The sequence below is a fragment of the Micromys minutus genome, assembly GCF_963924665.1.
Source record: "Micromys minutus genome assembly, chromosome: 15".
NCBI lineage: Eukaryota > Metazoa > Chordata > Mammalia > Rodentia > Muridae > Micromys > Micromys minutus.
This window is the reverse complement of record NC_137984.1, coordinates 39,049,226-39,072,979: the sequence shown is the minus strand read 5'-3', so window position 1 is coordinate 39,072,979 and position 23,754 is coordinate 39,049,226. Positions and strand designations below refer to the sequence as shown.

Below are 23,754 nucleotides of genomic sequence, written 5' to 3'. Positions count from 1 at the left end.
TGATAGAGGGCTAATATCCAATATATATATAACTCAAGAAGTTAGACTCCAGAGAATCAAATAATCCTATTTAAAAATGGAGTATGGAACTAAACAAAAAATTCTCAACTGAGGAATATCGACTGAGGAATGGCTGAGAAGCACTTAAAGAAATGTTCAACATCCCTAGTCATCAGGGAAATGCAAATCAAAACAACCCTGAGATTCCACCTCACACCAGTTAGAATGGCTAAGATAAAATCTCAGATGACAGCAGATGCTGGCGAGGAAAGTGTAGAAAGAGGAACACTCCTCCACTGTTGGTGGGGTTGTAAGCTGGTACAACCACTCTGGAAATCAGTCTGGCGGTTCCTCAGAAAATTGGACATAGTGCTACCTGAGGACCCAGCTTTACCACTCCTGGGCATATACCCAAAAGATGCTCCATCATCTAACAAGGACACATGCTCCACTATGTTCACAGCAGCCTTATTTATAATAGCCAGAAGCTGGAAAGAACCCAGATGTCCTTCAGCAGAGGAATGGATACAGCAATTGTGGTACATATACACAGTGGAGTACTACTCAGCTATTAGAAACAATGAGTTCATGAAATTTTTAGGCAAATGATGGGACTTTCTCCTTTAAAATCAAGAACCAACACGAGCCCCCCCCCCTTGTAAGGTGCATTAATTAGTTCAGATGTTTGGTCCCAACTATGAGATGAGTAACAAATACAGCTGATCACAGCCGAGAACCTTCATAATTACAAATCAGAATGAACTGTTCTCTCTGTTAATACTTAAGATATATACTACAGTCATGGATGCTAATCTCCTGTAGCAAAGGAAGGAGTTTATATTCCTCTAGATGCAGCACTTGGTGAAGACAAAGTGTGCTAACACCAATGGGCTTACATGGAGAGCAGGAAGGGAAACCTCAAGTGGGAAAGCCTAGTGTCTATGGAATTAAGAAATGTTTCCTGTAAACACAATGGGGCATTGGTAGCTAGACATTGTATCCAAAAAGTCTGAGTGGGAAATTAATGTATGGTTAGAGAAAAACAAACTAGACAAATTTTTTTTTTCAAAATTAGCAACCCTTTGGTAAGAACGATCAAGGTTTTTTATTTTAAACTGATGAAAATTAACATAATTAAAGTGAAAAGGAGTTGAGTGCATCCAGTTTTAGGAATTACCGTCTTAGATGTGAGCTGAATATTGGGGACTCTGTGGGTAAGCATACTTGCCTCCGAGCCTGATAACCGAGTTTGATCTTTGTGATCCACATGACAGAAAGAGAGAAGACTCCTGCAGGTCATCCACTGACCTCCGACAAGTGAACATAATAAATAAATGGTACAAAAATACGACTCGGTCCATGGTTCAGACACAAACAGGCTACACGAGTTAGCAGTATTTAGTGTCAAAGATGATAGCTATCTCATGGTGTGTGTGTGTGTGTGTGTGTGTGTGTGTGTGTGGTACTCTTAGTAGAAGACCCACAGAGAGGAAGGAGCCTCAGAGAAAGAGCCATGGCTCACACCATGGCTGGAGGGTATCCTCTGTAGCTGAGGTTTTTGTGGGTGGGAAGGTTTAAAGATTGGGTGTGATCCCCCAAAAACATGACAAAAGGGAAATGAGTTGCTAAGCTGAAAATTTGCTAATTTGTACTTTAGGAAGCAGCAGTAATCTAACATTTAATCCCACTCCACTACGCTTGAGAGTGCTTTGGGTGGGGACTTTTACATCTTGCCATGACACCCGCCGGAAGAGAACCACACCCCATGGGATCTCATGACTGTTTTAGCACCACTCCTATTTCAGAAGGGTCGGTTCTACCATGCAAAGATAATTACACCTCAGAAAGAGACATCCAAAGTCCAGTATGGTAAGCAACTATAAATGCTGAGAAATTTGGCTGCCTTGGTATAACATAAAGGGCAACATATAATTTAGGCAGGCCTAGCTCAGTCGGGTCTGGAACCAAGACATCACGATCTATACAGGTTGAAATAAAAGGAAGGAGCATGCTTTGAGTTAGTTTGAAAAAATTTAGTACTTTGAATAGTTGATTTTGCAAGTTAGAGAAAACATTAAGCAATTCCTAAATTCTTTCTTAGGATCTCATTAAACAGGCTACTATATAGCTCACAATCCTCCTGCCTCAGCCCAGTGGGTGCTCCAGATTCCTTTTCTTTAGGTATAAAATAGGAAAGACTAACTATCTAACTAAAATAGCAATCTTACAGATTAGGACCTAAGATGTGAGAAAATCTGTCTGAAGAAGTGGGGACACACTCTGGAGCGCTGCAGAAGAGGTGGCAGCAAGGTTGGAAGAGCAGAGGGTCTGCAACTAAGTGTCTTCTGGATGAGAAGCTGCACCCACAGCAACTGTGGTTGCCTGCACGAGACCCGCAGAGGTTCAAGCCAACCAGCATTGCAGCATTGGGGGGCAGGCAAGACCCCACTCTTCCCTGAGGAGTTACAGGCTGCTTATGGCTACTGAGGGAGGAGGGTCATTTTCTTCATTGGTGTCCTGGTGCATTGACCATGTTTCACACCCATGTGCATGCAAGCAGCTCTAATTGGACTGGGAGGGAGCATGGAGTTAGGAGGGGGTGTCCTGGGAGGGGATTCCAGGAAGATGGGAGTGGGAGGAATGGGGTAGACAGGATGAAAAGCATTGTTTATCCATGGAATTATTAACTAATAGATTTTTTTTTAATTAAGCAACTTTAAAAAGGAGTAGTTTCTTGCTGTGACATGTATACCTGATGAGGTTCAGGAGGGTAGGGGGAGTTGGTCTGCAGGACATGTGTGAGGAACAGGAGTTTGGGTTTTCTAAGCAACTTGATGGGCAGTTCGCCTACGAACTTAGAAAACTAGAAGCCTGACAGAAATGTAAAATTCTAGCAGCAAAGACCAGGCTCATTAGGTTTCAGGCACAAATTACGACTCTCTGGGTACCTGAGGGACAGTAACAACTTTTCACATGACAGGAAAGAGCGTGAGTGCATTTTACCTATGCCCCCAAACTCTAAGGGGCTGAGGTAAAGGGGGCAGACTAATTAATCTAACAAGACATCTAAAGACCACACAACATCCAGGCTGGGTACTGATTGCTGATTTTAGCCAGATTAGCCGTGGGAAGCACGAGCAAGAAATAAAACAGAAACATCTGAAAAACTTGCATTTTAGCCAGAAATTGAGTACGTTTAAAGTTGCCGCCAATAAATATGGAGAGATTGGAGCTATTCAAAAGAGGCAGAGGACTTTACACTTCGCCCAGGACCCCTTCCCAGCACATTTTTGTGCCATATCCAAAGAGTGTAACACTGTAACAGCTTTCAGGAGGAGGCTCTGAAGACTCAGACTGCACAGACACTGCTTGTCTACGGCCCTTTATCTTGTACAGCTCGAAAAGCTAAGGGGACCACTGTAGCGGTCCCATGGCGCAAGTAGGGCTACCAAGATTTTGACAGTGGCAGACCATGTGGTTTGACAGTTTTGCAGGCATGCAAAATGCTGAAGTTGTAGGGCCCTGGAGACTTCAACCAAAATTTCAAAGGAAAGTGAAGGAGGCCATACGGTGTGCAGCAGGTCTATAGTCTCTGTAGGCAGCTCCTGACATGCGCAGGAAGTTATGAGAATGAACCTGCGGCAGAAATGGAAATCCTAGACCTTCACCAGGAGCATGGAGCACTGGCTCAGGGAAGCTGCAGACGGGAAGCGGAGCCAGTCTAAGGGAGTTGTCATGGTGGGCTCAGCCAGCACGGCCACAGGGGCAGGACTGCCGAAGCTTCTGGAGTTCGTCATCCCACTGTAAGTCCAGGTGGCAGAGCAGGCTGCCTGGCTTGAGTCTTGCTGAGGTTTGGCTCTTCCTCATGCGTTCTTCCTACGTAATGAGAATGCTTATGGCATCAACTGGGAAATATGCAGTTTATTCTCCTTTGGATGGATGTTCACAACTGAGTTTCATTAGGTCTTGAGGAGTCTGTGGACTCTTGCTTTTGAGCAATGAGGAACTGGTACAGCTTTGGAAATTCTTATGGATAAACTCAATGCACTTTCACTGTAATACAGGCGCACGCCTGTGAATACAGGACATAATGCTATGTATTGGGTCTTAAATGCCTGTCAAGTGCACATATGATGAAGACTTGGTTGCCAGCATGCAACACCATGAGGGGTGGGGCAGAGTGGAACTTTTAAGAGCTTGGGGAGAAATGGGGTCATTGGAGGAATGCTCCTGAGGAAGACATTTGGACCTAGAATCTTGCTATTTCTCTTTGCATCTTGGCTATAAGGAAGTAAGCGGTTGTTCTTAGCCACCAATAACAATAAGGCTCTGCTGCCTCACAGCGGCCTCTCCCCAGTGTCTTCCTCAACTAAACACGGAGCCAACTGGCCATGGACGGAAACCTCTGACACCACAAACCAAAGTGACCCTTTCCACCTTCAAAGTTGCTTTCCTCAGGCACCATGTCAGAGGTAAAACGCTTAAGAAGAGTGGGATCAGTGCACATAGTCAGCTGAGCTACAGCCACAGGAGAGCGCAAGCTCCTTCCGCTCTCCTGCCTGCCATAAGCGCCTGCTGTACAAGGCCCAAGGGGAAGTACTACGGTTAGGTTTTGTCGTGGTTTGGATAGGCATGGCCCCCTGAGACTTGTATGTTTGAATGTCTGGCCCACGGGGAGTGGCACCGTTAGAAGGTGTGGCCTTGGTTGAGTAGGTGTGGCCTTGTTGGAGGAAGTGTCACTGTGGGGATGGGCTTTGAGGTCTCTTGTGCTCAAGCTCTGCCCAGTATGGCACATGTGGCACACCGTCCCCTTCTGCTGCCTGTGGATCAACATGCAGAGCTCTAGGTCTGCCTGCCCGTTGTCATGATTTCTGCCATGATGGTAATCTAGACCTCTGGCCTTGTAAGCCAGCCTCATTTAAACATTTTTCTTTATAAGGGTTGCCCTGGTCATGGTGGCTCTTCACAGTAATGAAAACCCTAACTAAGACAGGTTTGAAACAACCCAAGCCATATTAAGAAACAACAAAAAAACAAAACAACAACAACAAAAAAAAAAACCACTTCTAGCTAGGCATGGTGGCACCAACACTTAATCTTAGGATTTGAGAGGCAGGCAGGATCTCTGTGAGTTCTAGGACAGCTACAGAGCGTCTAAGTACTTTTCTATAAGTTAAGAGATAAACTTAAAGCTTATTTATTTATTTACTTACTTTTTTTTTTTTTGACACAGGGTTTCTAGATAGTCCTGGCTGTCCTGGAACTTGCTATGTAGACCAGGCTGGCCTCTAACTCACATACCTGCCTATGCCTTGGGAGAGCTGGGATTAAAGGCACACACCACGGTGACACTTGGCCCACAGCTTTTAGTGGATTCTTCTCAGAGCTGTGCTGTCACTGGCAAACATAAACTCACAATCATGTTTACTTCCATTATTGCTGCTGCTTCCTTTACTTAGGATGACTTTTATTTGTAACTATTCCTCTACTTTTAGAACAATGTCCCAAAGGTAAGTGTTAGCAAGAGGAGAAGCTGCCCTCACTGCTCAAGTATGAGTGGCCCTCACTGATTCCACGGGATGAAAACATCAGCATCTTACAGAGGAAACAGCACAGAACACATGCACTTTAAGGAACACTGTACACAGTATAGGAAGGGATGTCCACACCTGCATTGGCCCAGGGATGCAGGACAGAACTCTTTCTATGTTTTCAGAAGTCACATCTACATCATTCACAGCAACAAGGACATCGCCTAAAAACAGAAAAACAGAAGACGACTGTGTGAATATTCCAAACCAAAACGCCCCAGAATTGCAACATGAGAAAATAGCTATCTAGACTTCCTTAAGGGTACAGTGGAAAATGTGGAGCATTCGGGACTTATCCCAGGTTATACTGCACATTAGTGACAAAACCAATCTCCCAACTCATCTATTATGCTACCCAACATTGTGCCAGAACTCACTGCAAAGCATGAACACTTTATGAATATTTCTAGTCTTGGTGTAACTGGGTAAGTTATGTGAGGCCCAAAGGACAAATGGAAATTTTGTTAAGTATTGAACTTAACAAAATTAAATCTAACCACCCAGACCCATAATTTAAAAAAAATCCACTGAAATTTTAATTAAGTCCATGTGGTACATCTTGATGCACTGTGATATTTGCTGCCCAAACTCCCTGTTGTCCACAAAACAGCTCCTGACAGGATCAACATGGCCATCACGTGTCAATCAAATCTTCTTTCCCGTGACTGTTCTCCAAGTGCTTGTATTTATCCCATTTCAAAATCAAGATCAATATTAAGATGAAATTTTACTTTCAAACTACTGATTCAAAACTCAGCTTTCACCAAAAAGAGAGTAAGAGTCAATTTATTCTTGAGTTATTGTAGCCCAGGGAACAGAGACTCAGGGAGCCCCACACGTTCTGCTGTGGAAGTGGTTCCATGACCCAGAATAAAAGTAATTTATAAATCAGCAGTTACCAAATTTACTGCCGAGGATCCCAGGTAGGTGGGCTAGCACACAATGGGACGCTTCTGTAAGTATCAGATGTTCTCTGGAAATAGTCTGAACTGTGGGATTGGTGGAAGCTGATGCTTTGGTAAGAATATACTTCAAAAAGTCTTACCTGACTGTCGAAAGGCTGTAAGTGGAAAGTTATATGAGCCTGAAAGACAGACACAGGTGGGCGATGACCAGGGCTAATGACAGTCCAAGATAAATTGGGTCTGTGCAGTCCTTTGAATAGGAATGACACCCATAGTCTCATGTGTTTGATGCTTGGCCCACAGGTAATGACACCACTAAGAGGTTAGAGTTGTTAGAGTAGGTGTGGCCTTGTTGTAGGAAGTAAGTTACTGTGGGGGTAGCTTTGAGCTCCTATGTGTGAAAAAGACCCTCCTGCTGGCTGCTTTTGCATCAAGATATAGAATTCTCAGCTCCTTTTCCAGCACCATGTCTGCGTGGATGCTGCCACGCTTCCCACCATGATGATAATGGACTGAACCTCTGAAACTTAAGCCAGACCCAATTACATGTTTTCCTTTATATTAAGTTGCTTTGGTCATGGTGTCTCTTCACAGCAATAAAACCCTAACTGAGACAGGCTGTATCTGCAACACCCAAAATCTACTCAATCATGAAGTCCCAACATCACTCAGCATTCATTCTTGTAGACTCTTCAGCCAAGGGTTTAGTTTTTTTTTTTCCTGGGACTTTCGGTTTACAAGAACATAATTTAAAAGTATTATCAAAACCTTGGTGAGCTGTGTTAATGCGAATATGTCTAGGGTACTTTCTCATAATTTCAAACTATATAAGTCAAGTCTTGTTCTGAACCACTGCAGTAAAGAATCAAGAAAAGGTTTAAAGAAGACCAACTCTACACTCTGAGGGGGAGTAGTAGGCATGCATATGGATAAACACAACAGGCACAGGCTTCTCCACAGGTCACTCAGGATTCTGCATATCTTACCAACCAAGGCACTGGGTCCACATTCTGCTGTTTATCTCTACAGTGACCAGCTTCAATGTCATAGAAACTGTCTTGAGCACAGATCAAGTTTGGTTACTGTACAGTGACAAGGACACACACAGTCTTTATGAAAAGTAAAATGGTAAAAAGAAAGCCTCCACTGTGGAAAGCTGAGAAGATGCTTGCATGAAATCTGTGGCCTACCAGTGCACAACTTTACTCTGCAGTAGGTTAGAAAGTACTGCAAAAATGCCCAGAAACCGCCCAGCACTACAGCTGGGACTACTTCTGAACACTAAGTCTAGTCTTTACTATGTTCACCACAGTACAGAACAAACCATTTTTATTCTTTTAAGCCTCTCAGGTAGCAGTAATGTTTGTGCTGGCAAATAGTTTATAAGAATTGAAATTTTATTGGTCAAATGACATAACTTCTAATGTAAATATCCATACACTTGTTTGACATTGTTATGCTTTAAATATTTAAGACACTAATTGTAAATGTCTCGATAAACATTTTTACACTCATAGTTTTCTTCCTCCATTTGTGTGTGTGCTATGTGCACACATGTATGCTGGTCTGTGTACCCATGTGAACAAGAGGACGGGAAGAAATCAGATGCCCTGCTCTATCTCTCTCTGCCATAGTCCTTTGTGACAGATTTTCCTAAACCTGGAGCCAGCAAACCCCTTAAATCATCCTGTCTCTGTCCCATACCAATGGGGTTACAAGCATATGTGGAATCACTCCTGGACACACACACACACACACACACACACACACACACACACACACACTCATACACATGGATACTGGATATTTAAACTCAGGTGTTCGTACCCCCAACTAGCCTCCCCTTTATTTCCTATTTTGATCTGTTTGTGTTTAGTAAACTCTTTCGAGGACCACATGAAAACATTTCGTGCTTTGGTGGATAACTGCTCTGTGTTCAACTGCTCAACTCTCCCCACCAGATCCATCATGAACTGAGCCAGACCGCAGACAGGTGGGGGCTGTGTACAATAATATTTTATTTGGGTTCTAAATACTTTTCCTATGCTATAAATTATTTAAGCCTTTTAGACAGGCTATATAAACACAGGTAGGAAGCCTGATGTGACCCGCCAGCTCTAATCTGCCTATCTGTTCTGGATGGCTTTTTAAGATAAATGTCCCAAAATGAACTGATTGCGTTAAATTATACACTGCTACAGAGTGATACTTATATCTAAATTATATTTTGAATGGAGTAAATAAATAATTTCCTCTCTCTCTCTCTCTCTCTCTCTCTCTCTCTCTCTCTCTCTCTCTCTCTCTCTCTCTCTCTCTCTCTCTCTCTCTCTCTCTCTCGGTGCTGTCTCCATCTACCGAGGTAACCCACACAGCAGATCTGAGTCTTGAGTGGGAATCAAAACACTAAAACCCGGGTCTATTGGTGATGAACAATTTGCCCCCAAGTAGGTGCTGTTAACACCTCTGTTCACTTCTGCAGAAGAAAATAACTGCCCCTGCGGCTTCCCAGAGAGGAAGCTCTGAAGTTCTGTCCTTTCCAACAAACTCTGGGTTCCAGCCTTCTGAGAGCAGAAAGGCATGAGAAGGAGCGCTCTGGGAGACAGAATGTGGCAGGCCGTCCGTGAGTAAGTCAGGAGGCTCCAAGGAACACAAGTGAGGAAATGAAAATGTATTCCGAAAAGGAAGTGGAAATGCATAGAGAACAATACATTAGGTGTTCATAAAAAATAAACCAAACCACCTTTTAAAAAATTAAAAAAAAATATTCATATTTTACTTGTATAAAAAGTTCAACAACAATGGAGTGAAAAAACAGTCAATATAAAATAGACTAATAGCCAAGCACGGTGGCTATGCCTGTAATCACAGCACTTGAGGGCTGGGGCAGGGGGGACTGTAGGTTTGAGATCAGCCTGTGCTGTAGAGTGAATTCTAGGTTAGCTTGAGCTACGCAGTGAGAACTGTCTCAAGAAAACCCCAGAACTAAACAGAACAAACAACACAAGAGAAGTCTATATCGTGGCCTTGTGGAACTTCCCTTTTCTCTCTTTTTAAAAATGACATCTTTGTGCATGTGGGGGTGGTAGCATACAAGGCACAGTGTGCATATGTAGTTACAAGACAGAACTTGGGTATTGGTCTTAGCCTCACGCTTTACTGAGACAGGGCCTCTTGTTCAGCTTCCAGGATTTCCTGTCTCACCGTGCCCCATCCTCGCATACAAGCACTAAGATTGCCCATACACACGGTTGCATCTGGCTGTACGTGGGTGCTTGTGAACACAGGAACTCATGCAGCAGGAGCTTAGTCACTAAGTCTCCTACCTACCCCCTCCCTACACACACTTACTCCCATTCATACAACGCTGAAGAATAAGCTAAAGCAATTCTGTTTGAAGAAGGCTCAAGGCTTCTTGCTGCCTGATCATGGGCATGCACTAGAGCCTTCTGGGTACTGAAAATGTTGACTGTTGATCCAAGAAGGCTGTTAAACAGGACAACACACACATCAAAATGACCAATGTATACTTGTGAATGGATGTCATACCTCAAAAACAGTTCTGAAAAGTGAGCACACACCTTCAAACATTTTAAAGGAAAACAGAAAAATCACACATCATAAAAATAAATCTATAGTTGAGGACATACAAAGTAGCATGGGATGAAAATCTTCATTCATTATCAGTAATAATCTGCAGATGGGCAGGCTGCAGAAGTAATATATGAGCTGGAATTGATGGTGTATATAGTTCCAGAAGCAAGAGGATCAAAAGCTTGAGACCAGCCTGTGGACTATATAGTGAAATATTTTCTCAAAAAACAAATAACAAACAAAAAAAGTCAATGACTACATAAGCATTATAGTTATTTAGATAATGTATGATTTTCTTCTTCCTTCTTAAACTTAAAAGAAAAATCCAGTTATCTACCCTTGGCCCGGCAGCCATCGAGGTGGTGGAAGTGGAACAGAAAACACGTCCTATGTGCAGCTGGTACAGTTGTACAGCACCACCTTGTATTGGAAGCATCACTCACTACTCAAATACCTGAGAAGGGCCAAGAAGGGGGCACCACTGATGAAGGAGCCCAAAGTGGTGAAGACCCACTGAAAGACTTCAACATCCTGCTCAGGATGGCAGGCAGTATGGTGGGTGTGTACACCAGCAAGGCCTTCATTCAGGTGAAAACTCAAGCTAGAGATGATGGACCACTACCTGGGTGAGTTCTCCAGCACCGACAAGTCCATGAAGCACAGCATCAGTGCTACCCACTCCAAGTGTGTCATCCTTTTTGTACAAGCTGGTTTTGTGTCAGCTTGAAACAAGCTAGAGACATCACAGAGGAAGGAGCCTCAGTTGACGAAATGCCTCCATGAGATCCACCTCAGTGATCAATGGGGGAGGGCTCAGCCCATGGTGGGTGGTGCCATTCCTGGGCTGGTGGTCCTGGATTCTATAAGAGACAGCAGGTGAACAAACCATAGTGACATATGACAGAAGGCAGCATCCCTCCATGGCTTCTGTATCAGCTCCTGCTTCCGGGTTCCAGCCCTGTTTGACTGTCTTCAATGATGGATGACAATGTGAAATTGTAAGCTGAACAAACCCTTGCCTTCCCAGTTTGCTTTTGGTCATGGTGTTTCACTGAAGTAACTAGAGAGCCTGACTAAGACAAGCTGGTACTTGTGTCATGGGGTATTGCTATGACAGACCTGACCATGGTTTTGGAAGGATTATGAAAGAGCTTTGGAACTTTGGGCTAGAAGAACCATTGAGTGTCATGATCTCAGTGGGATGTCATTTAGGAGCTTGGGAGATAAAACTGTCGAGAGCAGTGCAGAAGATAGAGACCTAGCTTATGAAGTTTTAGAGGGAAGTGGTGTATACTCGATCAGGAGCAGGTCCTGAAAGTTCCTCAAATGCCTATAGTTTCTACTCCTATTACAGTTACAGTGCCTTCTGCTGCCAAGTGTGTACCTACACCCTCATGGGGGTGTTCCTTATGATCATCTGACTGAGGAAGGGAAGACAAGGGCCTGCTTTACTGATATTTCTATACTCTATGCAGGCAGAAGTACACAGCTGCCACATCCTCACCCCTTTTGGAAACAATCCTGAAACACAATGGCAATGGGAAATTTCATAGTGGACAAAACTTCAGGCAGGCAGTACACAGAGTATTGCAGTTTGCTTGGATGGAGAAATGGCCAGATGTGCAACTTTTCACTGATTCCTGGGCTGTAGCCAATCGATTGGCTGGATGGTCGGGGACTTGGAAAGATAATAATTAGAAAATTGGTGAAAACGACATCTGGGGAGAAGGGTGGATCTATCTCTCCAAATGCACAAAGGATGTGAAGATACTTGTATCCCATGCAAATGCTCATCAAAAAAGTGACATCAATAATCAAGTGGAAAAGATGACCTGTTCTGTGGACAGTCAGCCTCTTTCCACAGCCATCCCTGTCATTGCTCAATGGGCACATGAACAAAGTAGCCATGATGGCAGAGATGAGGGTTGAGCATGGGTTCAACAGCATGTACTTCCATTCCGCAAGGCTGACTTGGCTACAGCTGCTGCCAAATGCCAAATCTGCCAACAGCAGAGACCAACACTGAGACCCAGATATGGCACCATTCCCCAGGGTGATCATCAGCCAGTGACCTGGTGGCAGGTTGACTATATTGGATCACTTCCTCCATAGAAGGAACAAATCTTTATTTTCCTGGAACAGATTATTCTGGTTATGGATTTGCCTTTCCTGCTTCTGCTAAAATCCCCATCTGTAGATACAGCACATGTTATCCATCACACGATATTCCATGCAGTACTGCTTCTAACTAAGAAACTCACTTCACAGCCAAAGAAGTGCAGTAGTGGGCCCACAATCATGGAATCCACTGGTGTTACCATGTTCCGTACTATCCTGAGGCAGCAAGCCTGACAGAAGGATGGCATGGCCTTTTGAAGTTACATATTTTTAATCCAGATCTTGAGGTGGGAAGACACACCTTTAATGTGGGCCACAACTTCTGCTGGTAGTCTGAGTAAGGACATAGATGAGGGAAGCTTTCGCTCTCTGCCTGCTCGCCTCTCCTTGCTAGCACTAACATTGGAGCCGACTTCTGCTACTTCTGCAGGATTCCAGCATGAGATACTCAGCCTTGTGGGGCTGAGCGACTACTGGAGTCTTGGCTTTTCCATTCACAGCCATTGTTGGATTAGCTGGACTTCAGCCTGTAAGTCATTTAAAAAAAATTCCCCCTTTACATACTATATACAGAGATTCATTTCAAGTTCTGTGACTCTAGAGAACCCTGACTAATACACCCTTCAAGTAGCCATGGCCCAACAGACTCATGTTTAGTCTCCAGGAAAAAAAAAAATCCAGTCAAGATGACCCAAAACAAATAACACTGAAGAAAGAAGCTCCCCAGAGTACTAGGCAGCCTCCACCATGTATGTAAGAGAGTAAACTCCATTTGCTCTTCCAGCTGACTGCCAAACTTTAAGGAAATACTCAGAAACAGAAATGTATGGGAACAGCAAAACTGGCACCACCCCCAAGAGTGGCAAAGACAATGTGGGATGGGCTCTGTTGTTGTAAAAGGATACGCATCACTGGTCTGACTGTTCTGTTAACAGCAGGCACAGTTCTAATAGCTGTGAGCAGGCAAGCCACACGCACAGAGAGACGCTTACAGTTTTGTCACTATAGTCAACAGCTGTGCAGTGTACTAATTGTGGTTGTTCTGATATACTGAGACCAACAGTCTTACTGACAGAGCTGAGACCTCGAGAAATCTCAAGTCATCAAATGCAGCCATAGGACAAAGCCTTTTATTTGTTAAGGAAAATTTGAGTCAGGTTTTATGGCACGTGCCTGTAGTCCTAGTTTTGGGGATGTAGAGGCAGGAGTCAGGAGATCAAGGCCAGCACTTGGGTACATATGTGAGGAACCCCACAGTTTGAATGCCAAGCTAACTCAGTAATAATTCATTCCCCTGGAGTCTAATCTGAAAACTAGTCAATAAATTAAATGAATTGAAACTTTGTAAAAGGTTTTATATAATTTATACTTCCAGTATTAGAGATGACGGATAAGCGTATATAGGGGGAACACACACACACACACACACACACACACACACACACCAATCCAATAAGTCATGCAAAACACTGTTAACACTTTAAAATAGTAGAGAAAAAAATATCTAAAGTTTTAAAAACAAAACACCCCCAAAGCTAAAAAGAATTATCTGGCATGTAAAGAAATATACTTAGTACATGGACAGATTATGCACAATAGCTTGGCAGCCGCCCCTCTCTTGATCACACAGATATATGAAGGTTTTGAATCATGATGAATAGCAGCTTATTCTAGGGCACAATGCTTGGAGTTCATGTACTGTCTCTGCATGGGGCTGCTCTTTCTGACACTCCTCTATTCTGTATATACCAACACGAGCATTCCGCATTAAATGTTCCCATCCTCAGCTCTCCCTTGAGTATGTGGGAAGCCATTCCACATGCACTTGCATCCAGACCACACGTCTGGCAGGAACAGCAATGATGATGGAATGGCACTATTGTTTCCCGAGTGTCTTTATATACTGCCATGCACTTCACGAGCAGCCAGTAACTGCAAGCAAAGAGGCTTTCATACACTGCAAGCTCCTGGAGCTGCATCAGCTAGGATGAACGCCAGTGCAGACAAAGGAAACACTGGAAGGTAAATCCTTTCCCCAGATTCAGTGATCTACCCTTTTTCCCGTGAGAAGTGTAAGTGTGAATGTCTATGTGTGTGCGTGTGCATATGTGTGTGTCACATGCATGAATGTGTGGGTGTTGTTCCTGTGTATATGCAGAGGCCAGAACAAGGTGCTGGCTGTCTTCCTTCATCACCCTGTGCCTTCCTGCCCTGAAACAGGGTCTCCCACTGGGTCAGATGCCTGCTGCTTTAGCTAGACCAAATCTCCCTTGTCAACAATGTGGAGATGCATTTTGGAACCCATGCTCTGACAGATACCCTTCAGACTGTCTCCTGGGAATTACCTGTGTTATGTTCTGTCATGGCATCTGTCATGCTATGACACTGCCCATTTCTGATGTACTTCTTCCACTATTACATGAGCTCCTTACATAAATTGTTATATCATCATGGGCATGCCTGGCATTGAGCACGTGCTCAGATATGTTCTGAATCAATGAACAAACGATGAAATTTAGACTTCAGGTCAGACACACTTTAAAATGTTTCTAAAATTCCTGCCTTAAATGGGGTCCACTGAGAAGACTGGCACCTTTTAGGATGATTGCAAGTTTGAAGTTTTGTGAAGAATGTGTTCAGAGATGCTCGGTGGGTAAATCGCACTCGCCAACAAGCCTGGTGCCTTGAGGCCTATGCCTAGAACCCACTCTAACAGGCTGTCCCCTGACCTCCACACATGTCCTAACAGGCTGTCCCCTGCCCCCTGACCTCTACACATGTCCAGGAGCATGTGCTCAGGCACAAATAAATAAATAACTGTAAAGAATATATTTTCACATTTGATTAATAAAGTGGATAACTAGCTCATAACATGGCTTAAAATCAGCAATGTGAAAATACTCTCACTGACAATTGGATACTAACCTTAGAAAGCTCTGAACACCCCAGAAACAACTCACAGACTGTGTGAAGTTCAAGAAAAAAAACCATTATGTTTACTTCTTACACACCAAGAAAACCTTGACTAATTCCAGGTTACATCCTGTTTTATATGTACTTTATACTCATTATAACTAGTAAGATCTTAATGTACACTATCAAACCTTATATAAAAAAAAAGCCAAGCAATGACAAAAATGTATTCATATACTTTTATGCAAAAATGCTTAAAATTTGTACATTTATCTTTGTTTTTTCAAAATAAAGTCCTTCAATAAAAAAAACTGAGTTCAGACAAATACTAATAAATCCAATTGAAAGTGAAGAAAATAAAAAAGAAAATACTCAATATGGTCAGAATAACTTGTATTTTTCTGCTCAAAACTGGTGGGATATTTTAGACAAGTGCCTTTACAAAGGAATTTTATGTATAAAAGCACTGTCCTTGGGAGGGTCAACTGAAACAGTCTACAGCCACTCCAAGAACGTGGTGTCCTCAAGTACAAACATACAATTTAAAAGTATTTTTATTCATAAATTACATATTTTGTATCATTTTATTGGATACAGCTGTTATATCCTAAATGATCACTGTATAATCAACTTACTTTCTTCTTGTAGCAAACATAACCAAGATGAAATAAGATTATATTATTCAGAACTTGAAGGTCAGCTTAGGCTGCGTGCCAGTCTGAACTATCGGCATGTGTCTTTGTTACCCGGAAGCAGTTCTTCTAAGACCTGGGCGTGTGGGACACCATAGTACTGACTTTACCTAGAGACTGAAAATTCTGTCTTCTACCCCCTGGCTCACAGGCTCTGCCCTCGACCATGTGTCTCTGCAAACAAGGACCAGAGCTGGCTTTAGCACTTACCGACCAGTACCTGACCGCTCTTCATAGCAGAGCCTCCTGGCAACAGGCCATGCACCACGAGCCTCTCTCCGTCTGGCTGCTTCCCACCTCTTCTCCAGCTCCACTTGGTCTGATGGACGATCCCCACCAGTACTTCCAGGAGTCTGACCTGCTCCCTGGCTTTGATGGCCGTTAGTTTTTTGGGATTGATATAGACAGTCACATCCTTGTACCGCTGCTGAACAGTGACTCCGGTCTTCTGGGTGGACTGATGCTTCAGAATGGACACAGGCCCACTGTTACTGGTGTTCTTTTTGCGGTGACGCTTAGGCAAAAGGCTTTTGCTTTTCAAGATCTTGGTGAAGCGCCTGAGCTTGGGCTCATACTTCTTTCTTTCTCTGGAGTCGTCCTCTTCGATGATGACCTCCTTCTCACTGAACCTGACGTGGTTCCCGTGGTTCACGGTTGGGGTCTCCGGAAGGAGGCTCTCCTCCTCATCCTCACTCAGCTCCAGGTAGAACAGTTCTCCGTTCCTCTGCACACTGCCCAGCCACTCCGGCTCCAGATCACTGTGGAGAGAGGGCCACCTGAATGGTCGTGTACTGAAAGAAAGACAGCTTCACCTTTCTGTGTAGGAGGGGCAGCAGCCTTGACAGCTGACAGTGAAGTGGGGGTATAGAGTTTTAAAGAATGGGGAGAGGGGCAAACAGGCAGAGTGATACCAAAGAAACCAATGAAGGGGTAGTCTTTTTTTTAAAAAAATAATGTATGGAGCTGTATTTAAAAAAGAAAAAACAAAAAAAAACAAAAACAAAAAAAAAAAAAACCCTAATTCAGGCTCATACTTGGGAAACTAAGGCAGGAGGACTACCATGAATTCAAGACCAGCCTGAGCTACACAGTGAATTCCAGGGTACAGAGTGATAATTAACCCCTTCCTAACCCCCCATTAGTGACCCCAACAAAGCCTCACTGATTCACCAGATTATACGCTGCTACTCAGTCTACCATGGGTTCACCTTCTGGGGTAAGTAGAGATATAAGTGTGTGTCTTCCTAGAAAAATGCCTCATATGGCAACATGGTAGCACATGTCTGGCTCAAAGGGTGAGCTCTAGTTTCAGTGGAAGACTCTGACTCACAAAATAAGATACCGTGCAATAAAGACCAATAGCCTTCCTTGGGCATACTCACATTCACAAGCATGCACATCCCCCACCCCTCTTACCACAAAGCCATCCCATGTGCAGTTATAGCTTACTTTGGATATCTCAGAATTCCCATTAGACATTGAAAATGTGCTGGCATGCACGGTAGCGTTGTGTGGAAAACATCCTATTTGCATGGTGAGTACTCAGGCTACAAGGAGGCTAAGTGTCACCCACTTTGTCCAGATAACAATTTTCAGAAAAGCAGCAGTCATCTTTCCATAAACTGCAACTATGGCTAAACCAAACTAGCTATAATCATAGTTCATAATGGGCCTAGCTGTAACCCATAATTTCTGCACAACTCCTCATTAGCAGTAATAGTAAGAAAAGTAAAGCCAACACGTTACATAACTCATCCTGTGGCTATAAAAGAGGACAGATGGGAAGCTGGCTATTAAAAACCCAAATTATTTCCATTAAAACGATTGAAACAGCATAAAAGAGCGCTAACATCCACACTGCAATGGCTGACCATACTCCTGTTGGAGTTACTACAGTCTGCCTTCTGAGCTGCCGTTCTACAAAGTGACACTTGTCTCCTTGTAAAGCCACCATGTGGGGAGAGCCTTAAGATGACCACTCCGGAGAGAAAGGGTGTAATCCAGTGGTTCTCAACTTTCCTGATACCTGGACCTTTTAATGCAGTTCCTCGTGTTTTAATGTTTTAATACAGTTGAACCCCTGCCTCAACCATAAAATTATTTTCATTGTTACTTCATAACTATAATTTTGCTACTGTTATGAATTATAATGTAAACATCTGTGTTTTCAATGGTCTTTTAGGTGACCCCTATAAAAGGGTCATGAGCCGAAGGTTGAGAGAGGCCATATGATTTGTTTTCTATTGGATGTATTTACATTTTAAATGATAATCCGTAAAGATAATCGATTAAAGAGAAAAGTTTTCTCTGCTTTCTTAAGTGTTTATTAGCATCTCTGGTTCTTTAATTTAAGTTTTTGTCATTAAATTTTTTAATACAATAAAAATGAGTCACCAAAATACAATATCCTATTACTGCACTGGTCTATATAGCAGGTTATTAACACAAAAATTTCAAGTGTATGAGTCATTAAAAAAAAAGGCACAGGTGTCTCAGAACACCACAACTAACACTTCACTGGTCTAGCTGTTTTCCCAAATGTGGCATCCTTTTAGATGCTCAGTATCATTGACCACAGGTCACCAGCCACATACACTGGCCACTTCAACCTCACCTTCTATCTTCAAACAAGTCAGTGCTCAACCACTCCGCAGCTCTGTTCTTAAGATTCCAAATAACTATGTGCCTACTATAAGCCTTTAGGTGACAAAAGATCAATAGTACTTACTGGTACACTGTAGGCAGTATGATCTCACTGGTACACTGTGGACAGTATGATCTCACTGGTATACTGTGGACAGTATGATCTCACTGGTACACTGAGGACAGTATGATCTCACTGGTACACTGTGGACAGTATGATCTCACTGGTACACTAAGGACACTATGATCTCACTGGTACACTGTGGACAGTATGATCTCACTGGTACACTGAGGACATTATGATCTCACTGGTACACTGTGGACAGTATGATCTCACTGGTACACTGTGGACAGTATGATCTCACTGGTACACTGTGGACAGTATGATCTCACTGGTACACTGAGGACATTATGATCTCACTGGTACACTGTGGACAGTATGATCTCACTGGTACACTGTGGACAGTATGATCTCACTGGTACACTGTGGACAGTATGATCTCACTGGTACACTGTGGACAGTATGATCTCACTGGTACACTGTGGACAGTATGATCTCACTGGTACACTGAGGACAGTATGATCTCACTGGTACACTGTGGACAGTATGATCTCACTGGTACACTGAGGACATTATGATCTCACTGGTACACTGTGGACATTATGATCTCACTGGTACACTGTGGACAGTATGATCTCACTGGTACACTGTGAACAGTATGATCTCACTGGTACACTGTGGACAGTATGATCTCACTGGTACACTGTGGACAGTATGATCTCACTGGTACACTGTGGACAGTATGATCTCACTGGTACACTGTGGACAGTATGATCTCACTGGTACACTGTGGACAGTATGATCTCACTGGTACACTGAGGACATTATGATCTCACTGGTACACTGTGGACAGTATGATCTCACTGGTACACTGTGGACAGTATGATCTCACTGGTACACTGAGGACACTATGATCTCACTGGTACACTGTGGACAGTATGATCTCACTGGTACACTGTGGACAGTATGATCTCACTGGTACACTGAGGACAGTATGATCTCACTGGTACACTGAGGACATTATGATCTCACTGGTACACTGAGGACAGTATGATCTCACTGGTACACTGAGGACATTATGATCTCACTGGTACACTGAGGACAGTTGATCTCACTGGTACACTGAGGACAGTATGATCTCACTGGTACACTGAGGACATTATGATCTCACTGGTACACTGAGGACAGTTGATCTCACTGGTACACTGAGGACAGTATGATCAGGTTTCACTGTGGTTTGCCAATGAAGTGTGCCCAAAACACTGATGTGCTAATGCTTGTTGCCAGGTAGTGGACTAGAGACAGGAGAGACCATGAGGGTACCATCCACTGACAGACTCAGATGGCAGGGCTTGAGAAGGAAGGGGCCGCTAGGAGCATGCTCTCAAACTATGTTCTGTCCCCTCCCTTCTTCCTCTGCCATCATGCACTGTTTTCCCCACAAACAGAGCCAAGAAACAATGTCTTTGAAATCAGGAGCCAAAATATACCCTTCCTCGGGTAACTAACTTGTCACAGTGCTGAAAAAAAAGCAACTGATCCTTAGTAACGGAGACTCATATCAACTTCAACAATGTATGGCTTGTCTGTTTTAACATTTTATCCTTGCAGTTTGCCATATCTTCCTATTAGATTCAAGAGCACTTTTTCATTTGTTAAATATAAGGCTGGTTTATCTTAATCGTTAAAATTTGAGTATGAATTTACCTTTTGGTTATGTTGTAAAGATCCGTGAGTGCAGAATGTAGCAAATACACTGTGGTAAGTGAAAACATCTGCTGTGACATCCAGATGGCTCAGCAGATTAAAGTGCTATGAGTTCGATTCCTGGCACCCACATGGTAGAAGGAGAGAAGAGATGCTACAAAGTTGTTTTTTGTTCTCCATGTATACTACATGGCACATATATAATTGTACACACATACTTGCAGATGCACACAATAATGATAAAACAAAATCAAAGTTAAAAAATAAATGCCTTTGCTTTGTGAGAAAGAACCCAGGATGCAGCATATGGTAGGCAAAAGACAGAGGCAGAGAGGATAGATGGTAGGAGAGGGTTATGGAGTGAAAGAAAAGGAGGACTTAGCAATTGGTGTTCATAACCGGGTACAGGGCAGACATCGCCTTAACCCAGAGATGGATGCTAGGAGGCCAGGCATGGGCTGAGAAACTGTCACAAACCACAGGAGATTAAGACAAACTGATGACTGGTGGCAACACGATATGCCGGGTGGAATCCTGGAACCAAAACAGAACAGTAATAAAAGAGTGGTACCCTCCAAACCGGCTCTGGAGTCAGCTCAGACCAACGTTAACTTCTTCCTGACGAGCGAGTAACAGCTGTGTAGGATGCTAATGTCAGAGAGAGCAGGTTTCACAGCAGCACAGGAGCACCTTTGCAACTTCCTGTGAGTCAAACTAACTAAAAATAAGTAAATAAATAAATAAAAACCTGTAGAAGAGGAAGTAAGTCTAGCTTTTTTAATTCACATTTTTGTAGCACATGGATACCAAGAGTCAGCAGTAATGCACTTTTAACACCTCTGAGACTCGATGGTACAAGCCAGGACGTTCTCACAGCGTAAAGTTTTCCATGAAAGTCACCATTGTTTATTTTACTTTTAAAATATCAGAAACAACCTTAGGTTGACAAGCTGCTTACAGGTCTGACGGTGCTTTGATTGGTTCCCAAGACCCTCCCGATAATGTGTGCAGGAGCAGCATCCTGCCCAAAGATTTGCCAGTGTGAAATCAGCACATTTACTTACAGCTCACCATAGTATGTCAAAGGGCTTACGACAATGTTAGTAGCTCTCAACTTTTTTTGTTTTTAATTACAAAATCTTTAGGTTTATAGGAAACCTTTTATTTCCCCTTTCTGAAAAGTTATGACTCTCTTAGAATTATTTTTTTGTTTCCTTTGAAACTGCATGGCAGTTTCCTTAACCACTGTGAGAAGAGGCACGCAGTATAGAGATTACCTTCACATTTCCTCACGTAAGGGAAACAGATATTTGTACTATCCCAAATAACATCTTCCTCCTCTTGAAAAAAGTACAATGCATTTTACCAAAGTGATCACCGCATAGTTATATGACACTAACAGGTATAACAGCAGGACAATTTTAGAGACAGAAAAAAACTACACAGAGTAGAAAACAAAACAGTGAGGGGGTGCTATGGGGTGATGGTTAATGGGTAATGGCTAATCTCAGTTGTCAGCTTGATTCGGGTTAGTCCTAGACTCGGCCTGTTGCTGTGTTTAAACACCCTGATAAAAAGCAACTTAAGGGAGAAAGGTCACAGTTCCAGAGGGACAGACTGGGATGACATGGCAACAGGAAGGAAGGAGTGGAGGCAGGAGCGGGGAGCTGATGGATCATACTTCATTTGCACACAGGAAGCAGACAGAGAACAGCAAACAGGGTCAAGCCATAAAGCCTCGGAACCCCACCTCCTGTGACGTACTTCCTCCATCTCTTAAAGGTTCTATAACCACCACAGATAGCATCACCAGCAGGGGGAGGGGGGACCAAATATTTAAAGACATTAACCTGTAGGGGCATTTCATAGTCAAAACACAGTAGGAGCTAGAGTCACCTAGGGTACAAGCCTTTGTCATGGCTGTGAAGGCCTATCTATTGGACTAGCCTCTGGGAATGCCTCTGATTATTTATATTAGATCAGCCTCTGGACATGTCTATGAGTGATTGTCTGCATTAGGTTAATTGATGTAAAAAGACCGACTGTAAATGTGAAGCTGGGGTCCAAGAGCTGGGGTCTTGGACTGAACAAAGAGGAGGAAGTTAGCTGAACAGTCGCTCGTCTCTGATCCTTGGCCCTGTGTTCAATGAGACCAGCTGCCCCAAGTGCATGCTACCGTGACTTTCTGCTCATGGTGGACTGCACTCTTAAACTATAAACCAAACATACCCTTCCTTCTTTAAGTTGTCAGGTATATGGTGCAGTAGTGAGACAAGGAACTACTATATCATGAAGTTAGTATGAAGACCATTTGGCACATGTTCAGTGGGTGCCAGTCTGCCTAACCTTTTTTGCCTTCTTGGTCTTCTGTCTCCTGATACCATCTGGGTTTCACTTCTGACAGTCTTCCATAGGAAAACCATTATCCTAGATGCTGTAGCAGCTTAAATGTGCCAACCTCGGGTGGGTTGATGCTCTACGAGACTCAAGTCACCATGGAAACAACAGAAAGCATATCAGAGAAGACAAAGGAAGCAGCTGAACTCAGGACTAGTACTCATGGCATACAGTCTAAGTTCTGTACTAGGAGAACTGGTAGAGGTATGCTCCTAAGGATCCCATTCTCACGTCTCACCCTGCAGCCAACAGGGCACACCTATATATTGCTAAATTAGATTATAACCCAATATGGGCAGAATAAAAATCATAGATCAGCCACATATTATGCCATGTTAAGGCTTTATTGTACTCCTATTTTACTCATCTTAAAATGAAATTTTGCTATGTGGCCCAACCTAGGTTTAGAATTGCAATTCTCCTGCCTCAGCTTCCAGAGTTGTCAGCATTACAGGCAATGGGACACTGAGCTCAGCTTTACTGCACTTTTGAAGATGCCAGCTGGGACAGAAAGTTAATCAAATAGCTGAAACATGAACACACTACACATGCACACACACAAAACAACAACAACAATACAACTACTAGAGGGTAAAAGGCAGACAGTCTCAGAAGAAGAAATGAGGATGTAGGAAAAGGTAGCATTTGAGACTCTTCAGTGATTGTGACAAGTAGAGAGAGAAAAACAGTTTCAAACTCAAGGAACAAAGTGTATGAAGATGCAGGTATGAAGGAGTGTGTAAACATTTCAGTGTAGTAGGAACACAAGTAGTTTAGAAAATGAAGCTGGGTACTGTCTGGTTTTGTGTCAAGTTGACATGGGCTGGAGTTACCAGAGAAAGGAGCCTCCCTGAGGAAATGCCTCCATGAGATCCAGCTGTAAGGCATTTTCTCAACTAGTGATCAAGGGGGGAGGGCTCAGCCCATTTTGGGTGGTGCCATCCCTGAGGTAGTAGACATGGGTTATATAAGAAAGCAAGCTGAGCAAGCCAGGGGAAGCAAGCCAGTAAATAACATCTCTCCGTGGCCTCTGCATCAGCTCCTGCTTCCTGACCTGCCTGTGTTCCAGTCCTGACTTCTTCTGGTGCTGAATATGGAAGTGTAAGCTGAATAAACCCTTTCCTCCCCACCTTGCT

General features: G+C 43.3%; 1 protein-coding gene across 3 annotated transcripts in view; it reads right to left on the bottom strand.

Annotated features, from left to right (window-relative positions):
- The window catches only part of INTU (inturned planar cell polarity protein), a gene marked incomplete at both ends in the record, with an annotated part of 73,077 nt that overhangs the window by 33,070 nt on the left and 16,253 nt on the right, over positions 1–23,754 (bottom strand). For all 3 annotated transcript variants that reach the window (XM_080929651.1, XM_080929649.1, XM_080929650.1), the window contains 2 exons: positions 5,670–5,755; positions 16,021–16,568. In XM_080929651.1, the coding sequence (XP_080785777.1) occupies positions 5,670–5,755; positions 16,021–16,568 (634 nt within the window). The remainder of the gene's footprint in view (positions 1–5,669; positions 5,756–16,020; positions 16,569–23,754) is intronic.